The sequence below is a fragment of the Oncorhynchus gorbuscha genome, linkage group LG09 (genome assembly GCF_021184085.1).
Source record: "Oncorhynchus gorbuscha isolate QuinsamMale2020 ecotype Even-year linkage group LG09, OgorEven_v1.0, whole genome shotgun sequence".
Taxonomy (NCBI): domain Eukaryota; kingdom Metazoa; phylum Chordata; class Actinopteri; order Salmoniformes; family Salmonidae; genus Oncorhynchus; species Oncorhynchus gorbuscha.
The window spans coordinates 61,169,258-61,188,907 of NC_060181.1; the positions used below are offsets into that span (position 1 = coordinate 61,169,258).

Consider the following 19,650-nt stretch of genomic DNA (forward strand, 5'->3'; position numbering starts at 1 on the left):
ACCACCAGATATGAATATTTCTCCGTTATTTCTACAGTAGGTCTTGTGCAGACACATTTCCAACTTAGTCCTGATTTGAATCACTGCTCAGCAGGTAATCAGACACTCGATAAGGAGACAGTGCTGGAATTCTCCGATGCGACTGTTCAGATTGCATCCATCCTCTTTATTCCTATATACCCATTTGTCCACATGGGGTCAGTATGGTAACAGGACAAAATTGTGCATGTGTACTCTTCATTAGAGAATGGAATCCCTTACACAGGCTTACAAAATAATGAAGGCACAGACAACTAGCAGCACATTTTTATTTCAACTTAACAAAAACATTGCACATTTCCAGTAACATGCCTGTATAGGTCCATCAAGTTCACCTAGCTTAATGAGAAAAGAGTAGTAACCAATGATGTATATAAACCCTGAATTGCTATGCTATGTATTGGCCAATGAGAGGCTTGAAGCAGCTGGTCGGCCATATTGGCACTCCCCAGTGGGAGCAGTCCTCCATAGGAATGAATGTATTTCGACAGTATTTCAATGAAATGTTTCAAGGACAAAATTACATTTATTTGAATATTTGTTTTGAACTTAAAAATTATACTTTAAGGAACATGTTTTTATTTGTGCTATTTATTTAAAATGTGTATGTTTAGTTGACATAATATACTTTAAAAGTATGCATTAAGGTGTCTGTAACAGAATAAACTTGCCTAAATCAAAGGTAAACATTAATAAATGCATTTCCATACAATCCAAAATATGTTTTACACCGGTGGGGGAGTGCCAAGATGGATGTGAGGTGGCTTCAAAACAGCGCTCCCTGTCAGTCGTCTAGTGTATATATAAACCATTGGTGGTAACAGAGGGAAAATATGAAGAAATACAATAAGCTGTTTCCAAATGCTAAAGAAGACAGTACCAAGTAAAAATTGGCCACATTTGAAACCAAATGTAATAAAAATATTACAGCAATGTTAATACTTCACCAAACATGATGCAATTGTATAATCCATGCAATTAAATTAAATAGTCAAATGCATATTAATAATAATGTTCAAAATACGAGGTATTTGTTGGCTCACGTTTTTGTTTGCTACAACCATAGCAGTTTGATTTCAATACTGTAGTCACACCTCATGCAATTCAATTTCCCATCGTCAATTTGTTTCAACTCAAATACAGTAGCACAAAGATCCATGCCACACGATGCGCACAGCTACATGTTTAAACTCCAATGAACAAAGCTACAACAATTCATACCCCAAATAAAACGTCAACATGGAACCTAATGCGGCTACAGCACGGACACGTTCTGTTCTAAAGGGATCCAAACGTGTTAATAGTTTAGAACAATTGTACGTTTCGATATTTTTGGTGTGAATACCTAGTTGTGTTATGTACTGACATGGTTTTCTGAGGTACACTAGTAAGGAATGAGCTGCCATTACACTATTTGTGTGACATTCCCGATGCACCTTTCCCTCAGCTGAAATAGCTTCAGCAGAATATATAGCCATTCTCTGTTGAATCAACCTGCAGCGGCCATCTAAAGGCCATAGACTAAAAACAAGCACATCGTTGAAATTAGTAAACCAATGGGATGGGAGCCTAATTGTAAATTGGCAAATTATTCATAAAAAGTGACATGATCAGAACAATTTTGCAAAGGCACATTGTCTATGTGTGTGATTGATCTCTTTCCCAATCATGTGGCTTATAAAACGACTCTTCTGGGTCAGTAATACCTCTAACGTAACTTACATATATTAAATACTCTCTAACTGAGACAGGGGATCAAGACCAAACTCAGAATGGTCAAATAGAATCTCTCAAAACTATAGAAGAATCTCAGTGTGTGAAGACGCCATGCATTTTTCATAAGGGCTTTCAAACAAGGCACAAGGAGTGGAGTGGAGTGGAGCGAACGGTTTGCATTGCAAGCGTAGCCACAGGCCCTGCTGGTTCCCAACACCTTGACCCTCAACACTAGCTAACGTCATGACTCCAAATCAGCCAAGCATCCAAATCAACAACTGCACTTGCAAGTACCATCTCTTCAAATGTCATATGTACAAAAAAAAATACAAAAAAAAGAGTAACCACCCTCCCCAAGAACAATATTCTAGCAACAGATATCGAAAGCAACGTAAGGGATGGCATAATGACGGTACAGAAAAACAACAGTTATGTCCTCTCTACACACACTCCATGCACCTTGTAGTGAGGTTGCAGCTTTCTCCTACACCTGCCTTATCACTGTTTGCCATTCTGACACAGAGGTCTGAAGTTTCCTCACACTTGCAATGGTCAGAGGAATAACTAGCTGCGCTGCTCTGACTAACATGTCAGACACAACTCTCTCTGTTTCCCACACAGGAAGTAGCTGTGGAAGGAGCAGGAAACACCTTGACCGTGGCGACAGCCTAAAGCCCATCTCTAGTGGCAAAAGCAAGCAGAGCCCAAGAAATCTCTGCACTGCACTGCACTGCACTGCCTATTCTGCAGGCTGCATTAAAGAGTAAAGAAGCTAAGAGGCGGAGGAAATATTGCCTGGAGAGGTCAGCAGGAGCTAGCTTGCCGGTTTGGGAGGGTCACCTGCACAGCAAGGTGTGTTGCAAGGTGTGTCGCCCAAAGAACAAGTTCTTGTTTCTGTGGTGTCACTGCTGCAATGGCTTGTGGGTTTGGACTCACTCTGGCTGCGTTGTCTCTCTTTGTTTAGCTCCCCCCACTTGGCCCTGTTAGCCTGGATCAAGTCAACCATTGGCTGGAGCTTGGGGTTTATTTTCACCAATGTCTGGAGGGAGAGAGAAGAGAGCGAAAGGGAGAAGAGAGCGAGGGGGAGAAGAGAGCGAGAAGGGAGAGAGAGAAGAGGCAGGGTGTTATAAAGTGAGATAAATGAAGACCATCTTCCACGTAATACATTATTCATCATACAAAAAATATGCATCTGACTGCTAAGCTACCTGCCACCCTGATATGTACAATAGGCTACAGTAGAGCACATTGCCATGCAGTACAGTTTAGTGCAGTAGAGTACAGTAGGGTACAGTACAGTAACATACAGAACATTACACTGTACTCTACTTGTTACTAAACGTAACTGTTCTGTCCTCTACTGCAGTTGTTCCCAAACTTTTTATAGTCCCGTACCCCTTCAAACATTCAACCTACAGCTGCGTACCCCCTCTTGACATTGTCCGTAAGATTGAGTTAATTTGCACATAAAAAATCACACAATGATGGAAAGACCTGTGTGTTGTCCTTGTTAATGCACACAGGAAAGAGCTCCCATTTCTTAATCATAGCCTCAATTTTGTCCCGCACATTGAATATAGTTGCGGAGAGTCACACTGTAATCCTAGATTCAGATCATTCACGCGAGAAAAAACATCACCCAGATAGGCCAGTCGTGTGAGAAACTCTTCATCATGCAAGCAGTCAGACAAGGGAAAATTATGGTCAGTAAAGAAAACTTTAAGCTCGTCTCGCAATTTTAAAAAAGTGTCAATACTTTAACTCTTGATAACCAGCTCACTTCTCTGTGTTGTAACAGCGCTAAGTGGTCGCTGCCAATATCATTGCATAATGCAGAAAATACATGAGAGTTCAGGGGGCTTGCTTTAACAAAGTTAACCATTCTCACTGTAGTGTCCAAAACGTCTTTCAAGCTGTCAGGCATTCTGAGAGGTATGGTATCTGTTGCTTTTATACATGTCTTACTACTCAAAAGTCGTCTTTATTCTCGCTCAAAAAACTTTAGTGGCTTATTTTCCAAATTGTCATGTTTTGTTTCTAAATGTCTGCGCAAGAGTGAAGGTTTCCCGTGAGAGAGTAACGGTTAATGTGATTGGATGTTCATTATTTGACTAGGATACCTGTATTTGACATTGTGTTGTTATTTCGCTGAACACTAGATGGTTGAATTTTATTTTTGGCAGTGAAATGAGGCTACTCAGGAGAGAGAAAAACCTCACCCAAATGTATAGCACCATTGGAAAATATATATGTAGTTTGAAAATGTGAATAATTTTTATTTGGCGTACCCCCGACGGTATTACGTGTACCCCTGTTTGGGAATACATGCTCTACTGTACTGTGCTGTCAAAACTTGGACCATATCTCTTTCATTACTTGTTACTTTTATTTCTTATTCTTATTTTTTATATACATTTTTTAACCGCAGTGTTGATTAGGGGCTCGTAAGTTAGCATTTCACTGTAAGGTTGTATTCGGCGCCTGTGACTAATAACATTTGATTTGATTTGATCTGAACCAATCATAGAAGTCTTTTTTGGGGCTAAATCAAGAACGGTCCGGAACAAATCTCAACCAATCATAGACGTCTATGTTTAGGCTGAATCAAGTCCGGTCTAGACCGGACATCTGTGGACAGACCAAATTTCAACATCTTTTCAACGTCCATAGATGTCAGCGTTGGACGGTACTGACTGGGTTAATATGAAGAAAAAAATGACTTACTGGACTGTAATTAGTTACTAGTGTCATTCTTGCTGTGGAATTGTAAACGACAATTCAGTCACTGTGACACATTGCCATTCATACAGCCTTTAATGAATTACCTCAGAGACGTGGGGGGTTCTCTTCTCTTTACACTGCATTTAGGCTCCTTTAAATATTATCTAAATCACTTGGCTTCCCATTGCACACTAATTAACCCATGTTTCAAACACTTTCCACAACAGACACAAAAAAAAGCCGCCATTTAGGAAGAGATACTGTACACATCGCCACGACAACAGGGGATAATTTAATTTATGCTATCAATTCAATTCACATAACTTTTATATCCGGATAGGGAACTTTATATGTGGTGATGGGCTGGGGCATGCAAGACACATAGCGACATAGGACGCAATACACGATATTAATATATATGAGTGGAATAACTCACAATTTTATAAAACGCTACAAGAATGGTCTATGAGGTATGTGCTCAGTATCTCATCATCCCCGCCAGTGTGCAGTTACGGCTGGACCGTGGCGCATCTCCGTACATGTTTTATGAGTCAAATCAGTACAATCTCATGCCAGAAAATGATCTACGGAACTGCCTGTTGCCTGAAACTGTCAAACCTGTTACAACCGCTAGGGGGATTTGAAAAGCACGTGTGTTCAGAGGGTGCACTCACAAACTCACACAACAGTTGCGGTGGTACACTGAAGTTATGCTTTCTAATTGGGTGCAGTTCAGCAGTCAAGACTACATTTACATGATCAAAAGATGCCACATGGCCTCTCATTCATATGCTATGCATAATCATTTCCAGAGACGGCTTTTAGTTTGCACTTCTAACTAGAACCTAGTGACCGTATGTCCACAACATTCCATAGTGAACATGAAATATTCCAAATGGTGTGTTTCCACTGCGAATTTTGGAGAGCTCCAGACACATTGATTCATACAGTTCTACCATTACCAGAACCACTAGGGTACGTCCCAAATGGTACCTTATTCCCTATATAGTGCACTTTTTTAAACCAAAGTCATATGGAATAGGATGCCATTTGGGACTCGGCCGTACACTACACAGGACCAGCTCCCTTCTAGTCGCCATGGCAGGTTGTTGTTAGAGCACTCAGTCTCCACATCCACAGATGGTGAGGGTTCAGTAAAGACTGACTCCTGTCAGGGAGTTGACATTGCACCACGTTCCTTGGATGGACAAACCCACTCTGTGATCAACTTAATCTCTCTGAGTTTGACTAGTACAGCTGGAGAACAGAGGAGGATTTCCAACTAGGATCCTGCCAATGTCTCTCTTCTCTTTCCTCCTTCATTCTAAAAACCCCTCTATCTTGTTCCAGCATCAGTATTCCAGTGCAGTAGACGGAACGAGTGGGGATAAAGACGGAGCGCCATGGTTATCTGGTAGGCTTTGAAGATGGGAGGTTACATAACGCGGGATTAATATGCCACACAGTAGCACGAGGAGAAGGAGATCAGTGAGATGCTCTTCCTCTCACAGACACAAACCCCTGGCGCCTCTGAACTTCCTCCTGCTCCCCTCTCTCTCTCTCTCTCTCTAATTGGTGGCGGTATGGTTGTGAGCTGTATATCTGCATTCTCTAAACATGAGCATTTGCAGGCCACTGTGTGAGTCTGCATCTAAAGACACACAGAAAGCAAATCCCTTTGTTCTAATAATGTAGAGTTTTCAAAGCAGTAGGGGGAAAAAATGGCAGTCTACCATCACTTTGAACACAAGTTGCCCCTGAATTAAATGTTTGAAAGCATATTTGTCCTAATATTACAATATAGCAGGCCTACGTTTGTCAATCAAAATATATGTGAAAACATATTTACAGTTTTTTATTTTTGGCAGCGTTGATCTGGCAAAAATCATGTCTTTAACTGTCTGCATACTGTATGGCATTCCCTGTATTTCTCACTTGTTTGCTTTGTGCTCTTGGCCTCTAAGTCTCTTTGTCTTTATCAGTGGCCTTGATCTTCCCTGGAAGTCAGTCATCCAGTCTTCCTCGGTCTCCCACACACACTCACTGCCGCAGACGTCATGACCTGGCTCATCCGCACCCACCCACCCACCCTCCCACGCACGCATGCACACAATGAGAGCACAGAGCTGACTCTCCCTATTCATTCCCTCTTTCAGTGCTGTGCAGTTGAGGCACACTATACCTGCATTAAAGGGAGTTAAGCATGTAATATACTATATCATCATCACTAACGTCAATGCTTCCGTCATTCATTTGTTTGCCTTGGCATTCTCAAGATCCGGAAACGAGGTCTCATTCTAGTGCAGTATTCTCAAATAGATAGTACACGTCCTTGGAGTTATTTCAGAGATTTAAAAAAATACCTTATTTTTCTAAGAGGTGTCTCTAAAAGGAAAAGAATGTTTACTGCAGTGACATTTCCACTGCTGGCGTCATTAGGGACAATGACAGGCGAAGGACGGCCTCCTCTGTAGAGGGGGCTATTCGGCTAGTGGTGCTTGGTGGTAGTGAGAGCAGTAGATTGAGTCCCTTAGGGTTTGGGGAGGCTGTGGTGGCATTGCGGAGGATTACCTCATAAAGCGGAGTACAGATCCCATCGATCCACTCCAGCTGCAGCCCCGGCAACTCGTCCTTCCGGTTTCGATCAAAAATGGCCTGGAACACAAACACACGCTTAAGCCTCATGATTCCTTCACTGTTTGTTCCACTTCCTTCCTACAGACACACTAGCCCTGGATCATGATTCTCAGTTCCATTACATTACACATAAGAGCCCAGATACTCGGTCTCAACATTAACACACACCGCCTGCGGTACGCTTTTGGAAGCACAAGGACTTTATCTTTCATATCAGCAAGAAATCATTTCCAAAAAAGAAAAGGTTAAATTGATACACCTTTAGCAAGTGTTTCCGGAAGAGAGATAGAAGATCGAGGGACCACCTGTGCTAACTAGCTATCTAGCATGCTCCAGTAAATGTATATTTTGCATTTGTGAATTCATTTTAATGTGATATAATAGTAAAGAGCTTTATGTTTCTAGAACCGTATTGCAATTGAGAATCGATTCACGTCTAGACTTAGTTTTTGTCTGTTTAGGCTGCCAGAGCCAGTCTACCTCTGAGAATAACATATATGGCTCTATTTCTGGCGTTAAGGCGGCGCTCGTGTCAAACGCACGTTAGTTTGCAATTTCGTCATTTAAAAACTGTCACACTGGCATTTTCCAGCCCTAACGCCAGGTTCGGCAATTTATCTGTCTAACATCAGCACGCTTGCTCTCAGATGGGAGGAGTGGATATATTTAAGGTGTATCCTTAAACACGCACCTTAAAGTGCTCATTTCAGGCAGCGCTGGTCAGGATGGTTAAGACCAACCCAAAGCTGGTTTTAGCGGTAACACAGTTGGTTATGGCATGAACTTTGACAGCGGAAATGCAGCTTATCCAGCCGTGACAAACACAGCACATCTGCACATGGGACAAGATGTGCTTTTAGTGCCTGGATACTGTATATTTTATTAAAAACCAAGCATACCCTCCCCTCCTCTTAATGAGAGGGGGACAGTATGCTAGGGGGCTCCCGAGTGGCGCAGTGGTCTAAGATACTGCATCTCAATGCAAGAGGTGTCACTGCAGTATTAACTTTTTCTGTCCTTTCCCAAAAGCATTATTTGGCTTTCTGCCCATTCCCAAAAGCATTATTTGGCTTTCTGCCCATTCCCAAAAGCATTATTTGGCTTTCTGCCCGTTCCCGAAAGCATTATTTGGCTTTCTGTCCTTTCCCAAAAGCATTATTTGGCTTTCTGCCCATTCCCAAAAGCATTATTTGGCTTTCTGTCCTTTCCCAAAAGCATTATTTGGCTTTCTGTCCTTTCCCAAAAGCATTATTTGGCTTTCTGCCCATTCCCAAAAGCATTATTTGGCTTTCTGTCCTTTCCCAAAAGCATTATTTGGCTTTCTGTCCTTTCCCAAAAGGATTATTTGGCTTTCTGTCCTTTCCCAAAAGCATTATTTGGCTTTCTGCCCATTCCCAAAAGCATTATTTGGCTTTCTGTCCTTTCCCAAAAGCATTATTTGGCTTTCTGTCCTTTCCCAAAAGGATTATTTGGCTTTCTGTCCTTTCCCAAAAGCATTATTTGGCTTTCTGCCCATTCCCAAAAGCATTATTTGGCTTTCTGTCCTTTCCCAAAAGCATTATTTGGCTTTCTGTCCTTTCCCAAAAGGATTATTTGGCTTTCTGTCCTTTCCCAAAAGCATTATTTGGCTTTCTGCCCTTTCCCAAAAGCATTATTTGGCTTTCTGCCCATTCCCAAAAGCATTATTTGGCTTTCTGTCCTTTCCCAAAAGCATTATTTGGCTTTCTGTCCTTTCCCAAAAGGATTATTTGGCTTTCTGTCCTTTCCCAAAAGCATTATTTGGCTTTCTGTCCTTTCCCAAAAGCATTATTTGGCTTTCTGTCCTTTCCCAAAAGGATTATTTGGCTTTCTGTCCTTTCCCAAAAGCATTATTTGGCTTTCTGTCCTTTCCCAAAAGCATTATTTGGCTTTCTGCCCGTTCCCAAAAGCATTATTTGGCTTTCTGCCCATTCCCAAAAGCATTATTTGGCTTTCTGCCCATTCCCAAAAGCATTATTTGGCTTTCTGCCCGTTCCCAAAAGCATTATTTGGCTTTCTGCCCTTTCCCAAAAGCATTATTTGGCTTTCTGCCCGTTCCCAAAAGCATTATTTGGCGATTGGCTGTGTAGGCTATTTTACATGTGTACAATTAAGCCCTAAAGCTTAGGCTTATGCACTAAAATACTAGCACACAGCTCGGACACCTGTGGTTCGAATCCAGGCTGTATCACATCCGGCCGTGATTGGGAGTCCCATTGGGCAGGGCACAATAGGCCCAGCGTCGTCCGGGTTTGGCCGGGGTAGGCCGTCATTGTAAACAAGAATTTGTTCTTAACTGACTTGATTAGTTTAAATTAAGGTTAAAAACATTTTTTTTTAAACGAAGGCTGTTTTCTGTTTGTCCTGCCCAATTTAATCAAGTAGGCTAGTCTAGACTGTTGATATAGTGTTTGGCTCGTGAGACCGCTTGGAAATAAATCTTATTCACCAAAGTTTTATTAAAATATGACGTTTGTGAGGAGTAAAACAGTGAGCTGACATGCCCTGTTTATCTATGTATTGTAGGCAGACCTACATTATTTGAGTTATGTTTTGGATGTGTGTAAAACCCCCTCCGTGATGTAGGATACATGTGTCCATGCCCATCACGAAACGAGAGATGAAACCCTTTGTGAATACCAGTGACCCTCCTATTTAGAAGTTCTTTTCCTGTAACAATTGTTTGTTTTCCGTTTCCTATTCTTTAAACGCAAGCCCTCCGTAGGCTACCCTTACCCTATAGGCCTACTACAACGAAGGCTGGTTCAACAGTAATGCGTTGTGCCTTTTTTGATGCTAGCGATTTTAGAATGTATTTATTTGTTGTTGAAAAAACAACAACAGGTTGCTTGTTTTTCATTGAATTGTATTAAAACCAAATTTATTACAAATATTCACTGTCCTGGTTTTATGGTGAGAACCTCCGTGGCACGCAACTTCTGGAGAAGTGTGAACGCGATCTGTAAGATGTTTCCATTATGTCTATAAAACATTATATTTGGGAGCAGGACAACGGTGAGTGGACATTCACCCTTTCTCTTTATATTGGATCTTTGTCCGGCCATTATGAAAAGTTTAGATGTGAGTAAAACCCTCCACAGTCTGTGTTGTTTTAATACTATATGGGCATGGGAACCAATTATGGAGCCTGGACGTGCACTTAGATATAGCATATTTAAAACAAGTTGTTTTGTTTTGTTAAGAATTTGATTCAAATCTCTTTTTTAGGCCTTATGAATAATGAATTGAATCTTACTTTTTGAAAACCTTTGGCATGTCCATTCTCAGCCATAATGTAATTCACAGCAGGCCTAGCCTCTATATCAGTATATTTCTACATTGAAGCTATGCAATTTCTTAGAACAATGTGGACTCCAAACAGGTTCAAGTTAACATATTTAGAATAGATGGGATAGGTCTACATTGGAATTGGATTTGATTCCAAGGCAATACATAAAAGACTGTAAATATACACAACTTGAAGCAACAACTTATTTAGCCATGGAGCACATCCTGATTGGCCAGTGAGGGGCCAAGCCTCGACACACCCACAACTTGTTCATTCATCAAAACCCAGCCCTTTCGCGCCAACGCCAACAACTGCACCAATAATTGGGGTTGTGAAAACAGCAAAATAAGAGTATGAGAAAAAGGGGAGGTGGCTCCTAGTCCTAGAACATGAATGTACACTTCAGTACTGCAATAGAACTGTTGTAGAACTGAATGCATAAAATGCACCCTTTACCATTATGCCAAACAAGTTCATTCCAGTTCCTATTTTCCATTCTGCCTCAGTCTCCTCTCTTGCTGCATGAACTTCTGAGGCCCCAGAGAGAGTGAGAGAGACAGAGAGAGAGAGAGAGAGAGGGGGAGAGAGACACAGAGAGAGAGAGAGAGAGAGAGAGAGAGAGAGAGAGAGAGAGAGAGACACAGAGAGAGAGAGACACACAGAGAGAGAGAGAGAGAGAGAGACACAGAGAGAGAGAGAGAGAGAGAGACACACAGAGAGAGAGAGATACACAGAGAGAGAGAGACACACAGAGAGAGAGAGAGAGAGAGAGAGAGAGAGAGAGAGAGAGAGAGAGAGGCTGTGCTTCACAGATAGTTACTGGGCTACGCTTGAATATTGAGTTGAATATTTAATTCACAACGCCCACACACACGCTCAGCGCTAAAGGGTTTGACACAGGCTGCAAAGCAACCTGAGGCAAGTGCATTAGCTAGCTACTTCAGAAGGGAACCAATGTGGCCGGGCATGATTAGTCAACTGGCAGTAATTACAGACGGACGCTACTCTGCTCTCCTCCCTAAGAACCTTCAGCACTGTTTGGACTTCAAAGCTCCAAAATAAAACACCAGCAACTCTTCTATTTTAGTGCATTGGCTTTGAATATAGGACTTATACATGTAGAATATACACTGAGTGCACAAAACATTAAGAACACCTGCTCTTTCCATGACATAGACTGACCAGGTGAATCCAGGTGAAAGCTAGGATCCGTTATTGGTGCCACCTGTTAAATCCACTTCAATCAGTGTAGATTAAGGGTTTTTAAGCCTTGAGACAATTGAGACATGGATTGTGTATGTGTGCCATTCAGAGGGTGAATGGGCCAGACAAAATATTTAAGTGCCTTTGAACAGGGTATGGTAGTAGGTGCCAGGCACACCGGTTTGAGTGTGTCAAGAACTGCAACGCTGCTGGTAAACATTGGAGTCAACATTGAGGCTGTTCTGAGGGCAAAAAGGGATGCAGCAGCGTCTATTGGGAAGGTGTTCCTAATGGGTGTACACTCAGAAAAAAACACGATGGGATGCCTCATGTCAAGGCTGACCAAAGTAAGACACTGAATCTATATTTATCTAGATTATCTTGAACAGGATTTGGAAAAAAATATTCATGGAAGAGTAGGTGCCAGGCACACCGGTTTGAGTGTGTCAAGAACTGCAACGCTGCTGTGTTTTTCACTGTCAACAGTTTCCTGTGTGTATCAAGAATGGTCCACCACCCAAAGGACATCCATCAAACTTGACACAACTGTGGGAAGCATTGGAGTCAACATTGAGGCTGTTCTGAGGGCAAAAAGGGATGCAGCTCAATATTGGGAAGGTGTTCCTAATGTTTTGTACACTCAGTGTAGAACGATGGGATGCCTCATGTCAAGGCTGACCAAAGTAAGACACTGAATCTATATTTATCTAGGATTATCTTGCAGGATTTTAAAAAAATCATTCATGGAAGAGTTATGATACATTTTATGGCCCCTGTTGTATACAGGTTAGAAGGACACGGCAGCCAATGGGATTAGAGGAAGGTGTCGTTGTCACTTCTTTCTGTAAACTATAGACAGGGGCAGAGGTTTAATTGATGTTGTACGTGTTTGGTAACAGGTTTGTGCAGGAGCATTATTCTAGGACATACAGAGCCGCCTAATTAAAAACCTAGTCCAAATACTGCTTAAGGTACTGTAGAACAGGGATCATCAACGAGATTATTTTTCTTGAGCGGATGGTCAGAGGGACAGAATATAATTCCAAATCAATTTTAGAGCATAAGAAGCCCAAACAGATATAATATTTGATTAAAACATAATCATTTCAAACCTTGCTTACATTTGTATATACGATCACATAAAGTATATCTCTCTCTCTGTTATGCGTGGGAATACTTTGGAACAGTATTCAAATCACTTGGAGCTGATTTGCTGGTGGTTTTTTTTGACAGTCCAACAATTAAACAATTTTGCTCTGAAAACTTGGGTTTCAGTTAGGGAACCCTACTGTAGAGGGACACTATGTAGGAGTTGACAACTCTCCTCTCTCACACAGTGTGATGCAAGCTCTATGTAACAAGTGAACCATGTCTGGACTATAAATCCTATGGCCGGGGGTGAGAGTAGATTGAATTTCTTGCCCGGTGCAGAACCTACTATGTGTGCACAAGCTTCTTGTCGAACCACATCGCGTTTCGGAGCGTAAGGCTATACCACCGGTTTTCAAGGCCATGTTTTCATTTTCCATGCCTCTGACATGCAGTAATGATAAATAATGGTGTAAAAGCCTACAGTTTTCTTGATATTTTTAAAAATGTATTGTGATAGCCCAAGCCCCCCCTCCGCTTCTCCTTCACCCAAATCCAGACAGCTGGTGTTCTGAAAGAGCTGCAAAATCTGGATCCCTACAAATCAGCTGGGCTAGACAATCTGGACCCTCTCTTTCTAAAATTATCCGCCGCCATTGTTGCAACCCCTATTACTAGCCTGTTCAACCTCTCTTTCACATCGTCTGAGATTCCTAAAGATTGGAAAGCGGCCGCGGTCATCCCCCTGTTCAAAGGGGGAGACACTCTAGACCCAAACTGTTACAGATTATATCCATCATGCCCTGCCTTTCTAAAGTCTTTGAAAGCCAAGTGAACAAACAGATCACTGACCATTCCGAATCCCACCATACCTTCTCCGCTATGCAATCTGGTTTCAGAGCTGGTCACGGGTGGACCTCAGCCACGCTCAAGGTTCTAAACGATATTATAACAACCATCAATAAAAGACAGTACTGTGCAGCCGTCTTCATCAACCTGGCCAAGGATTTCGACTCTGTCAATCACAGCATTCTTATAGGAAGACTCAACAACCTTGGTTTCTCTAATGACTGCCTCGCCTGGTTCACTAACTACTTCTGAGATAGAGTTCAGTGTGTCAAATCAGAGGGCCTGTTGTCCGGACCTCTGGCAGTCTCTATGAGGGTGCCACAGGGTTCAATTCTCGGGCCGACTCTTTTCTCTGTATATATCAATAATGTTGATCTTGCTGCGGGTGATTCTTTGATCCACCTCTACGCAGACGACACCATTCTGTATGCATCTGGCCCTTCTTTGGACACTGTGTTAACAAACCAAACAAGCTTCAACACCAACCGAAGATTCACTCCCGACAGCAGAGTGGAGGACCTCTTAGAGCGAGCCAGTAAAACTAAATGCGCTGCCCGCACCCGCCCGCCCAACTAGCATCACTACTCCGGACGGTTCTGACTTAGAATATGTGCACAACTATAAATATTTAGGTGTCTGGCTAGACTGTAAACTCTCCTTCCAGACTCATATTAAGCATCTCCAATCCTAAATTAAATCTAGAATCAGCTTCCTATTTCGCAACAAAGCCTCCTTCACTCATGTTGCCAAACATACCCTCGTAAAACTGACTATCCTACCAATCCTTGACTTTGGCGATGTCATTTACAAAATAGCCTCCAACACTCTACTCAGCAAATTGGATGCAGTCTATCACAGTGCCATCCATCCATCCAAGCCCCATATACTACCCATCACTGCAACCTGTATGCTCTTGTTGGCTGGTCCTCGCTACATATCCGTTGTCAAACCCACTGGCTCCAGGTCATCTATAAGTCTTTGCTAGGTAAAGCTCCGCCTTATCACAGCTCACTGGTCACCATGGCAACATCCACCCGTAGCACACGCTCCAGCAGGTAGGTATATTTCCCTGGTCATCCCCAAAGCCAACACCTACTTTGGCCACCTTTCCTTCCAGTTCTTTGCTGCCAATGACTGGAACGAATTGAAAAAATCACTGAAGTTGGAGACTTATATCTCCCTCACTAACTTTAAGCGTCAGCTGTCAGAGCAGCTTACACTGCAGCTGTACACAGTCCATATGTAAATAGCCCATCTGTAAATAGCCCATCCAACCAACTACCTACCTCATCTCCTTATTTGTTTTTGTTTTCCTGCTCTTTTGCACACCAGTATTTCTACTTGCACATCTGTCACTCCAGTGTAAATTTCTAAATTGTCATTACTTTGCCACTATTGGCCTATTTATTGCCTTACCTCATTTGCACACACTGTATACAGATTTTTATATTGTGTTATTGACTGTACATTTGTTTATCCACGTGTAAGTCGGTGTTGTTGTTTTTGCCGCACTGCTCTGCTTTATCTTGGCCAGGTCACAGTTGAAAATGAGAACTTGTTCTCAACTGGCCTACCTGGTTAAATAAAGGTGAAATAAAAAATGTTTTACCTGTACAGTGTACCCACACTATTCATTTTGCCGGGACGCCGTACCGAACCATACAGCCTTACTTTCACCACTGCCTATGTCATAGGCTTTATATAGCCCAAAAAACAACAGTGAGATTTGCTCATATGATGATGAACTCACAGATGGGGTGAGCTTCAGTTCAGATCTCTCTCTGTCCCCCTGCTCAAAAAACTCGCTGGTGACCAGTTCTGCCACCTAACAGGACAACATCAGAACAACTGTTAGCATGAGAGAATACAAGGACTTCTACAATACAGGCCAGGCCTGAGAGTATTCACAATATCCTAATGTACACTTTTCCGGTGTGCGTGAATGAAATAGCCTGCCCTTTTTACCTTGCGTGATATTTCCCAGGGTTTGGTGACGGCCCCCAAGTCACATGCTGTCATCAACATGGACCTGTGAAAGTTCAGTCAGACATTCGTAATCTCAGTTGAAACACACACAATGCCCTCAAAAGAAACACGTTTTCTGCATCACAATGATTTACTTACCTACACATGTCTCTGTGGCCTTTCACGTTCCAATTGTATTCGCCTTTGTTGACCAGCTCAAAAAACGTGTTCCTGTTCCTAAAAGAGAGGAAAGATGAATTCTAGGCCATTTTGTTCATTCTCGTGTGAGTGATATACAATCCACAAGGAGGCAGTACAGACTAGAATATTTGTTATCTAACCAAGAGCTGGGAGCATGAGAATATAAACAATGCATTCTTACCTGTACGTCACGTTGGTATGTAAAAAAAGAAAGAAAGAAGATGAAACCCGCTATAATATTGACAAAACAAATAACTGACTGCTCTACGCTTTATGAGACAATATCGTCAAATATGTCTATATCAAAACCCATCAGCCGGATACAATAAGGTACATACTCAAAGTATAGAGTGAGGTCTGTGGCCAGGATGGACTGTTTCAAAAGCTGCATGAGGTCACCGTATTCTCTAGACGACAGATTGGAGAAGATGTTGTGTCCCTGCACACACAGAAGAAGAGGCGCAGAAAACATTTCATCAATCACTGTCTAATTCAGCCTGAGAGCCGGTCTGTTTGTGCTATTATGCTCCCTGTCACTCCCTGTCACTCTTGGCTCAACAATGACAGCATATACGACGGCAAGAGCACAAACAGATCTGGTACCAGGCTTTGTTTACTTCCTCAACGGGAACACAATATTTTTAATAGATTTCCTTAACCCGGTACAGGTGAATAAATAAGCGAAACAGTGTTTTGTGGCGAAATCTAGTCCAATCTGTACATGAGCAAAATAAAGGTGTCATGATCTGACTTGCAGCTCCAGCATGACTTTGTGGCTGTCAGCACATTCAGTCTGTGACTTGAGAGGGATTCCTCAAGTGTCACATCTTTATGTGTAGTGCTGATAAAGGGGATAGTGTGAGCGTGACACTCATTGTGTGTGTGTGTGTGTGTGTGTGTGTGTGTGTGTGTGTGTGTGTGTGTGTGTGTGTGTGTGTGTGTGTGTGTGTGTGTGTGTGTGTGTGTGTGTGTGTGTGTGTGTGTGTGTGTGTGTGTGTGTGTGTGTGTGCACGTGCGCGCCTGGAGTCAAAGGCAAATCTGCCAGAGGCTGGAGACCGAACCATCAGGGATCAGAGGGAAAGCTCTTAAGAAGTAAGTGCCACTTCTCACTCTCTCTCCTTTTCATATCATTCCAACAGATCTCTCTCCATCATATATATATATATATATATATATATCCCAGTCCCACTTAGAGTGCCCATCACCAGGGGAATGCCCAAGAAGAGAGAGATGGTGAGATATGGGGAAGGAGAGAGGGGCTTCTTGAACCGGGTGACCCCTGATTCTCTCTGTTCACGCTCGAGCTGAGACAGGTTTTCTCCAGCACTGCAAGACCAGCCTCGATCCTCAGTTCATTGGTTCCCATGAAATATTGAATACCGTAACGTCAGAGATGTAGAGCTTGTTTTTTCTTCACTCTATCTTAATGAGAGGGAGAGAGAGAGAGAGAGAGAGAGAGAGAGAGAGAGAGAGAGAGAGAGAGAGAGAGAGAGAGAGACACAGAGAGAGAGAGAGACACAGAGAGAGAGAGAGGGAGGGAAAGACTGATAACGGAGAGAGTGGCGTTCGTTCGTCGAGACGTTCCGTTTTAATGAATGGTTCCTGCTCTGGTTGGTGGACTGAATCCGTGCGCTCGTTCTTTTCCCCTTCAATTAGACGCACTGCTCAATGATATGCTAATGACCATGGCAGTAATTCAGACACTGTATCAACAGAAACCATTATGCTAGTCACAGCAAACATTTGTCAGCTTACTGTGTCGTCAGCGTCGTGATAACGAGTCTATTGGAGCCCTGCTGGCTAGCTCTTGTTTCAGCAGACACCATGAAAACACAGCTAATTACCACCAGTCTGTCTGACCACACTAAAATCAGTCGCTTGCTTAAAACGTCTCTCTAAACCAATCATTGTTTTTGTAATGACATAGATTTTTTTTTTGGGGGGGGGGATATTTGTCTATTCTGATCGCTTCTCACGCTGAGAACGTGGCTTTTTGTAATACGGCACAAAATGATGTTTGTAGTCTGTCAGTAGCGACACAGTGATGGAGCTCACCTCACTCTGCAGGATCATTACGGCGTGGTTGAAGTGGTGATGCTCGAGAGTAGCTGAGGTTCCATACAGCAGAGACAAGGCTGAACCTGTCCTGAGAAAGTCAAAGAGAGAAAGGGGATACATAGCGAGAGAGAGAGTTAAACAGGCAAAGCACAACAGAAACACTGGAAGAGAGAGGATCCTCCATTGAGACCTCTCTAAGTCTCTTCACTAAATCACTCCACAGTCCACTGTCAACATGTTCTCACAGCTCAATATTGCAGCAAGTGAAGCTAATATCAGATTCTGTGGAGGGAAAACCTTCAGTGTTCACCATCTGGAATCATTCTGGGCCAATGGGTCAAAATGACACATGGGCTCCCGATGGTGACTGCGGTGTTTGGGCAGATCCACTAGATTCAACAGTTGTTTTTCCTGCGGCTCTAATTGTGCTCTCCACCCCAGCCGCGTTTAAACTCTCTATCCCCTCTCTCTCTCTCTCTCTCTCTCTCTCTCTCTCTCTCTCTCTCTCTCTCTCTCTCTCTCGCTCTCTCTCCCTCAAACAGACTCCTATGTACATCTTATGCAGTTTGTTTCTCCACTCTAGTTGAGCTGGGCTGGATTACAACAGATTGTTGCAGGTGGGCTAGCAGAGCACAGAGTGTGTGTTAGTGATGGGTGGGTTGACTCATAGAGAGAAAACAATGCATAAACGATCCATGAATGTATAATTATTGTGCAACTAATACTGATAGACTACATTGAGTTTTTTTCTTTCGTTATTTTTATCTGCCGTTAGTGCGTAAGCCTAAGCTTTAAGGTCTAACTGTACGCGAGCCAAATACACAACAATTACCAAATGCTTTTGGAAACTTGGGTAGAAAAGTTAACACCGATCCACTGAGGCAAAAAGGTTGGAGGTGAATTCAGTTTGAGAAAAGTTGTGAAATGGAGAGTTGAAGATAAAGACAAGGGAGGGCCAGAACAGTAGCCTAATGTTTGAGAAAGATCTTATGTGTGATGATTGTGAGGCCCCGTTCAAATTTGACAGTCACAAAACTGGGACTTCAAATATGGCACGTCAAGGGAACTGTACTGTCTATAACAGTGGAGGATCCACAGAGGAGGAAAGGGAGGACCATCCTCCTCAGTGAATTTCATAAACATTTTAATAGTCAAACGCTTAAAAAGTTAGATAACAACTATACAAAATATATTCACGCCACCAAATAATTGATTAAAACACACTGTTCTGTAATGAAGATCTACAGTAGCCTCAACAGCACTCTGTAGGGTAGCACCATGATAGTGCTGGAGGACAGCTAGCTTCTGTCCTCCCCTGGGTACATTGACTTCAATACAAAACCTATGAGGCTCATGGTTCTCACCCCCTTCCATAGGCTTACACTGTAATTATGACAACTTCCAGGGGACATCCTCCAACCTATCAGAGCTCTTGCAGCATGAACTGAGATGTTGTCCACCCAATCAAAGGATCAGAGAATGAATCTAGTACTGAAAGCATAAGCTACAGCTAGCTAGCACTGCAGTGCATAACATGTGGAGAGAGATTTATTTTTTTTAATTCACTTTCACTAACTAAGCTATCAAATGCTGCTAGCTAGTTTAGCTTACTCAAATACACGTCTCAAACAGACAGATGCTATGTTAGCTAGCTGACTATGACTATCCAACACTGGAACTCTTCCGTCAAGGTAATTTATTGCCACTGGAGCCCACTGGTGTAACTGCATACTGGCTGTATACTGTACTGCATGATTGAAAAAGGTTTACTAACGTGTTAGTTCTACTAGCTATGTTGACTATGACGCTACTTTAGCTAATATGGTGACAACGATGTAGGCTGTGTGTAAAGTATTTTTTGCCTG

At 42.5% G+C, this 19,650-nt stretch overlaps 1 protein-coding gene across 2 annotated transcripts in view; it reads right to left on the reverse strand.

Annotated features, from left to right (window-relative positions):
* Positions 1-300: 300 nt before the first annotated feature.
* Positions 301-19,650, reverse strand: part of LOC124043888 (dual 3',5'-cyclic-AMP and -GMP phosphodiesterase 11A) — a 59,240-nt gene continuing 39,890 nt past the window's right edge. For both annotated transcript variants that reach the window (XM_046362988.1, XM_046362989.1), the window contains 7 exons: positions 17,783-17,873; positions 16,066-16,166; positions 15,686-15,763; positions 15,527-15,590; positions 15,312-15,386; positions 7,048-7,131; positions 301-2,794 (listed from right to left, as the gene is read on the reverse strand). In XM_046362988.1, the coding sequence (XP_046218944.1) occupies positions 2,570-2,794; positions 7,048-7,131; positions 15,312-15,386; positions 15,527-15,590; positions 15,686-15,763; positions 16,066-16,166; positions 17,783-17,873 (718 nt within the window). In that variant the 3' untranslated portion in view covers positions 301-2,569. The remainder of the gene's footprint in view (positions 2,795-7,047; positions 7,132-15,311; positions 15,387-15,526; positions 15,591-15,685; positions 15,764-16,065; positions 16,167-17,782; positions 17,874-19,650) is intronic.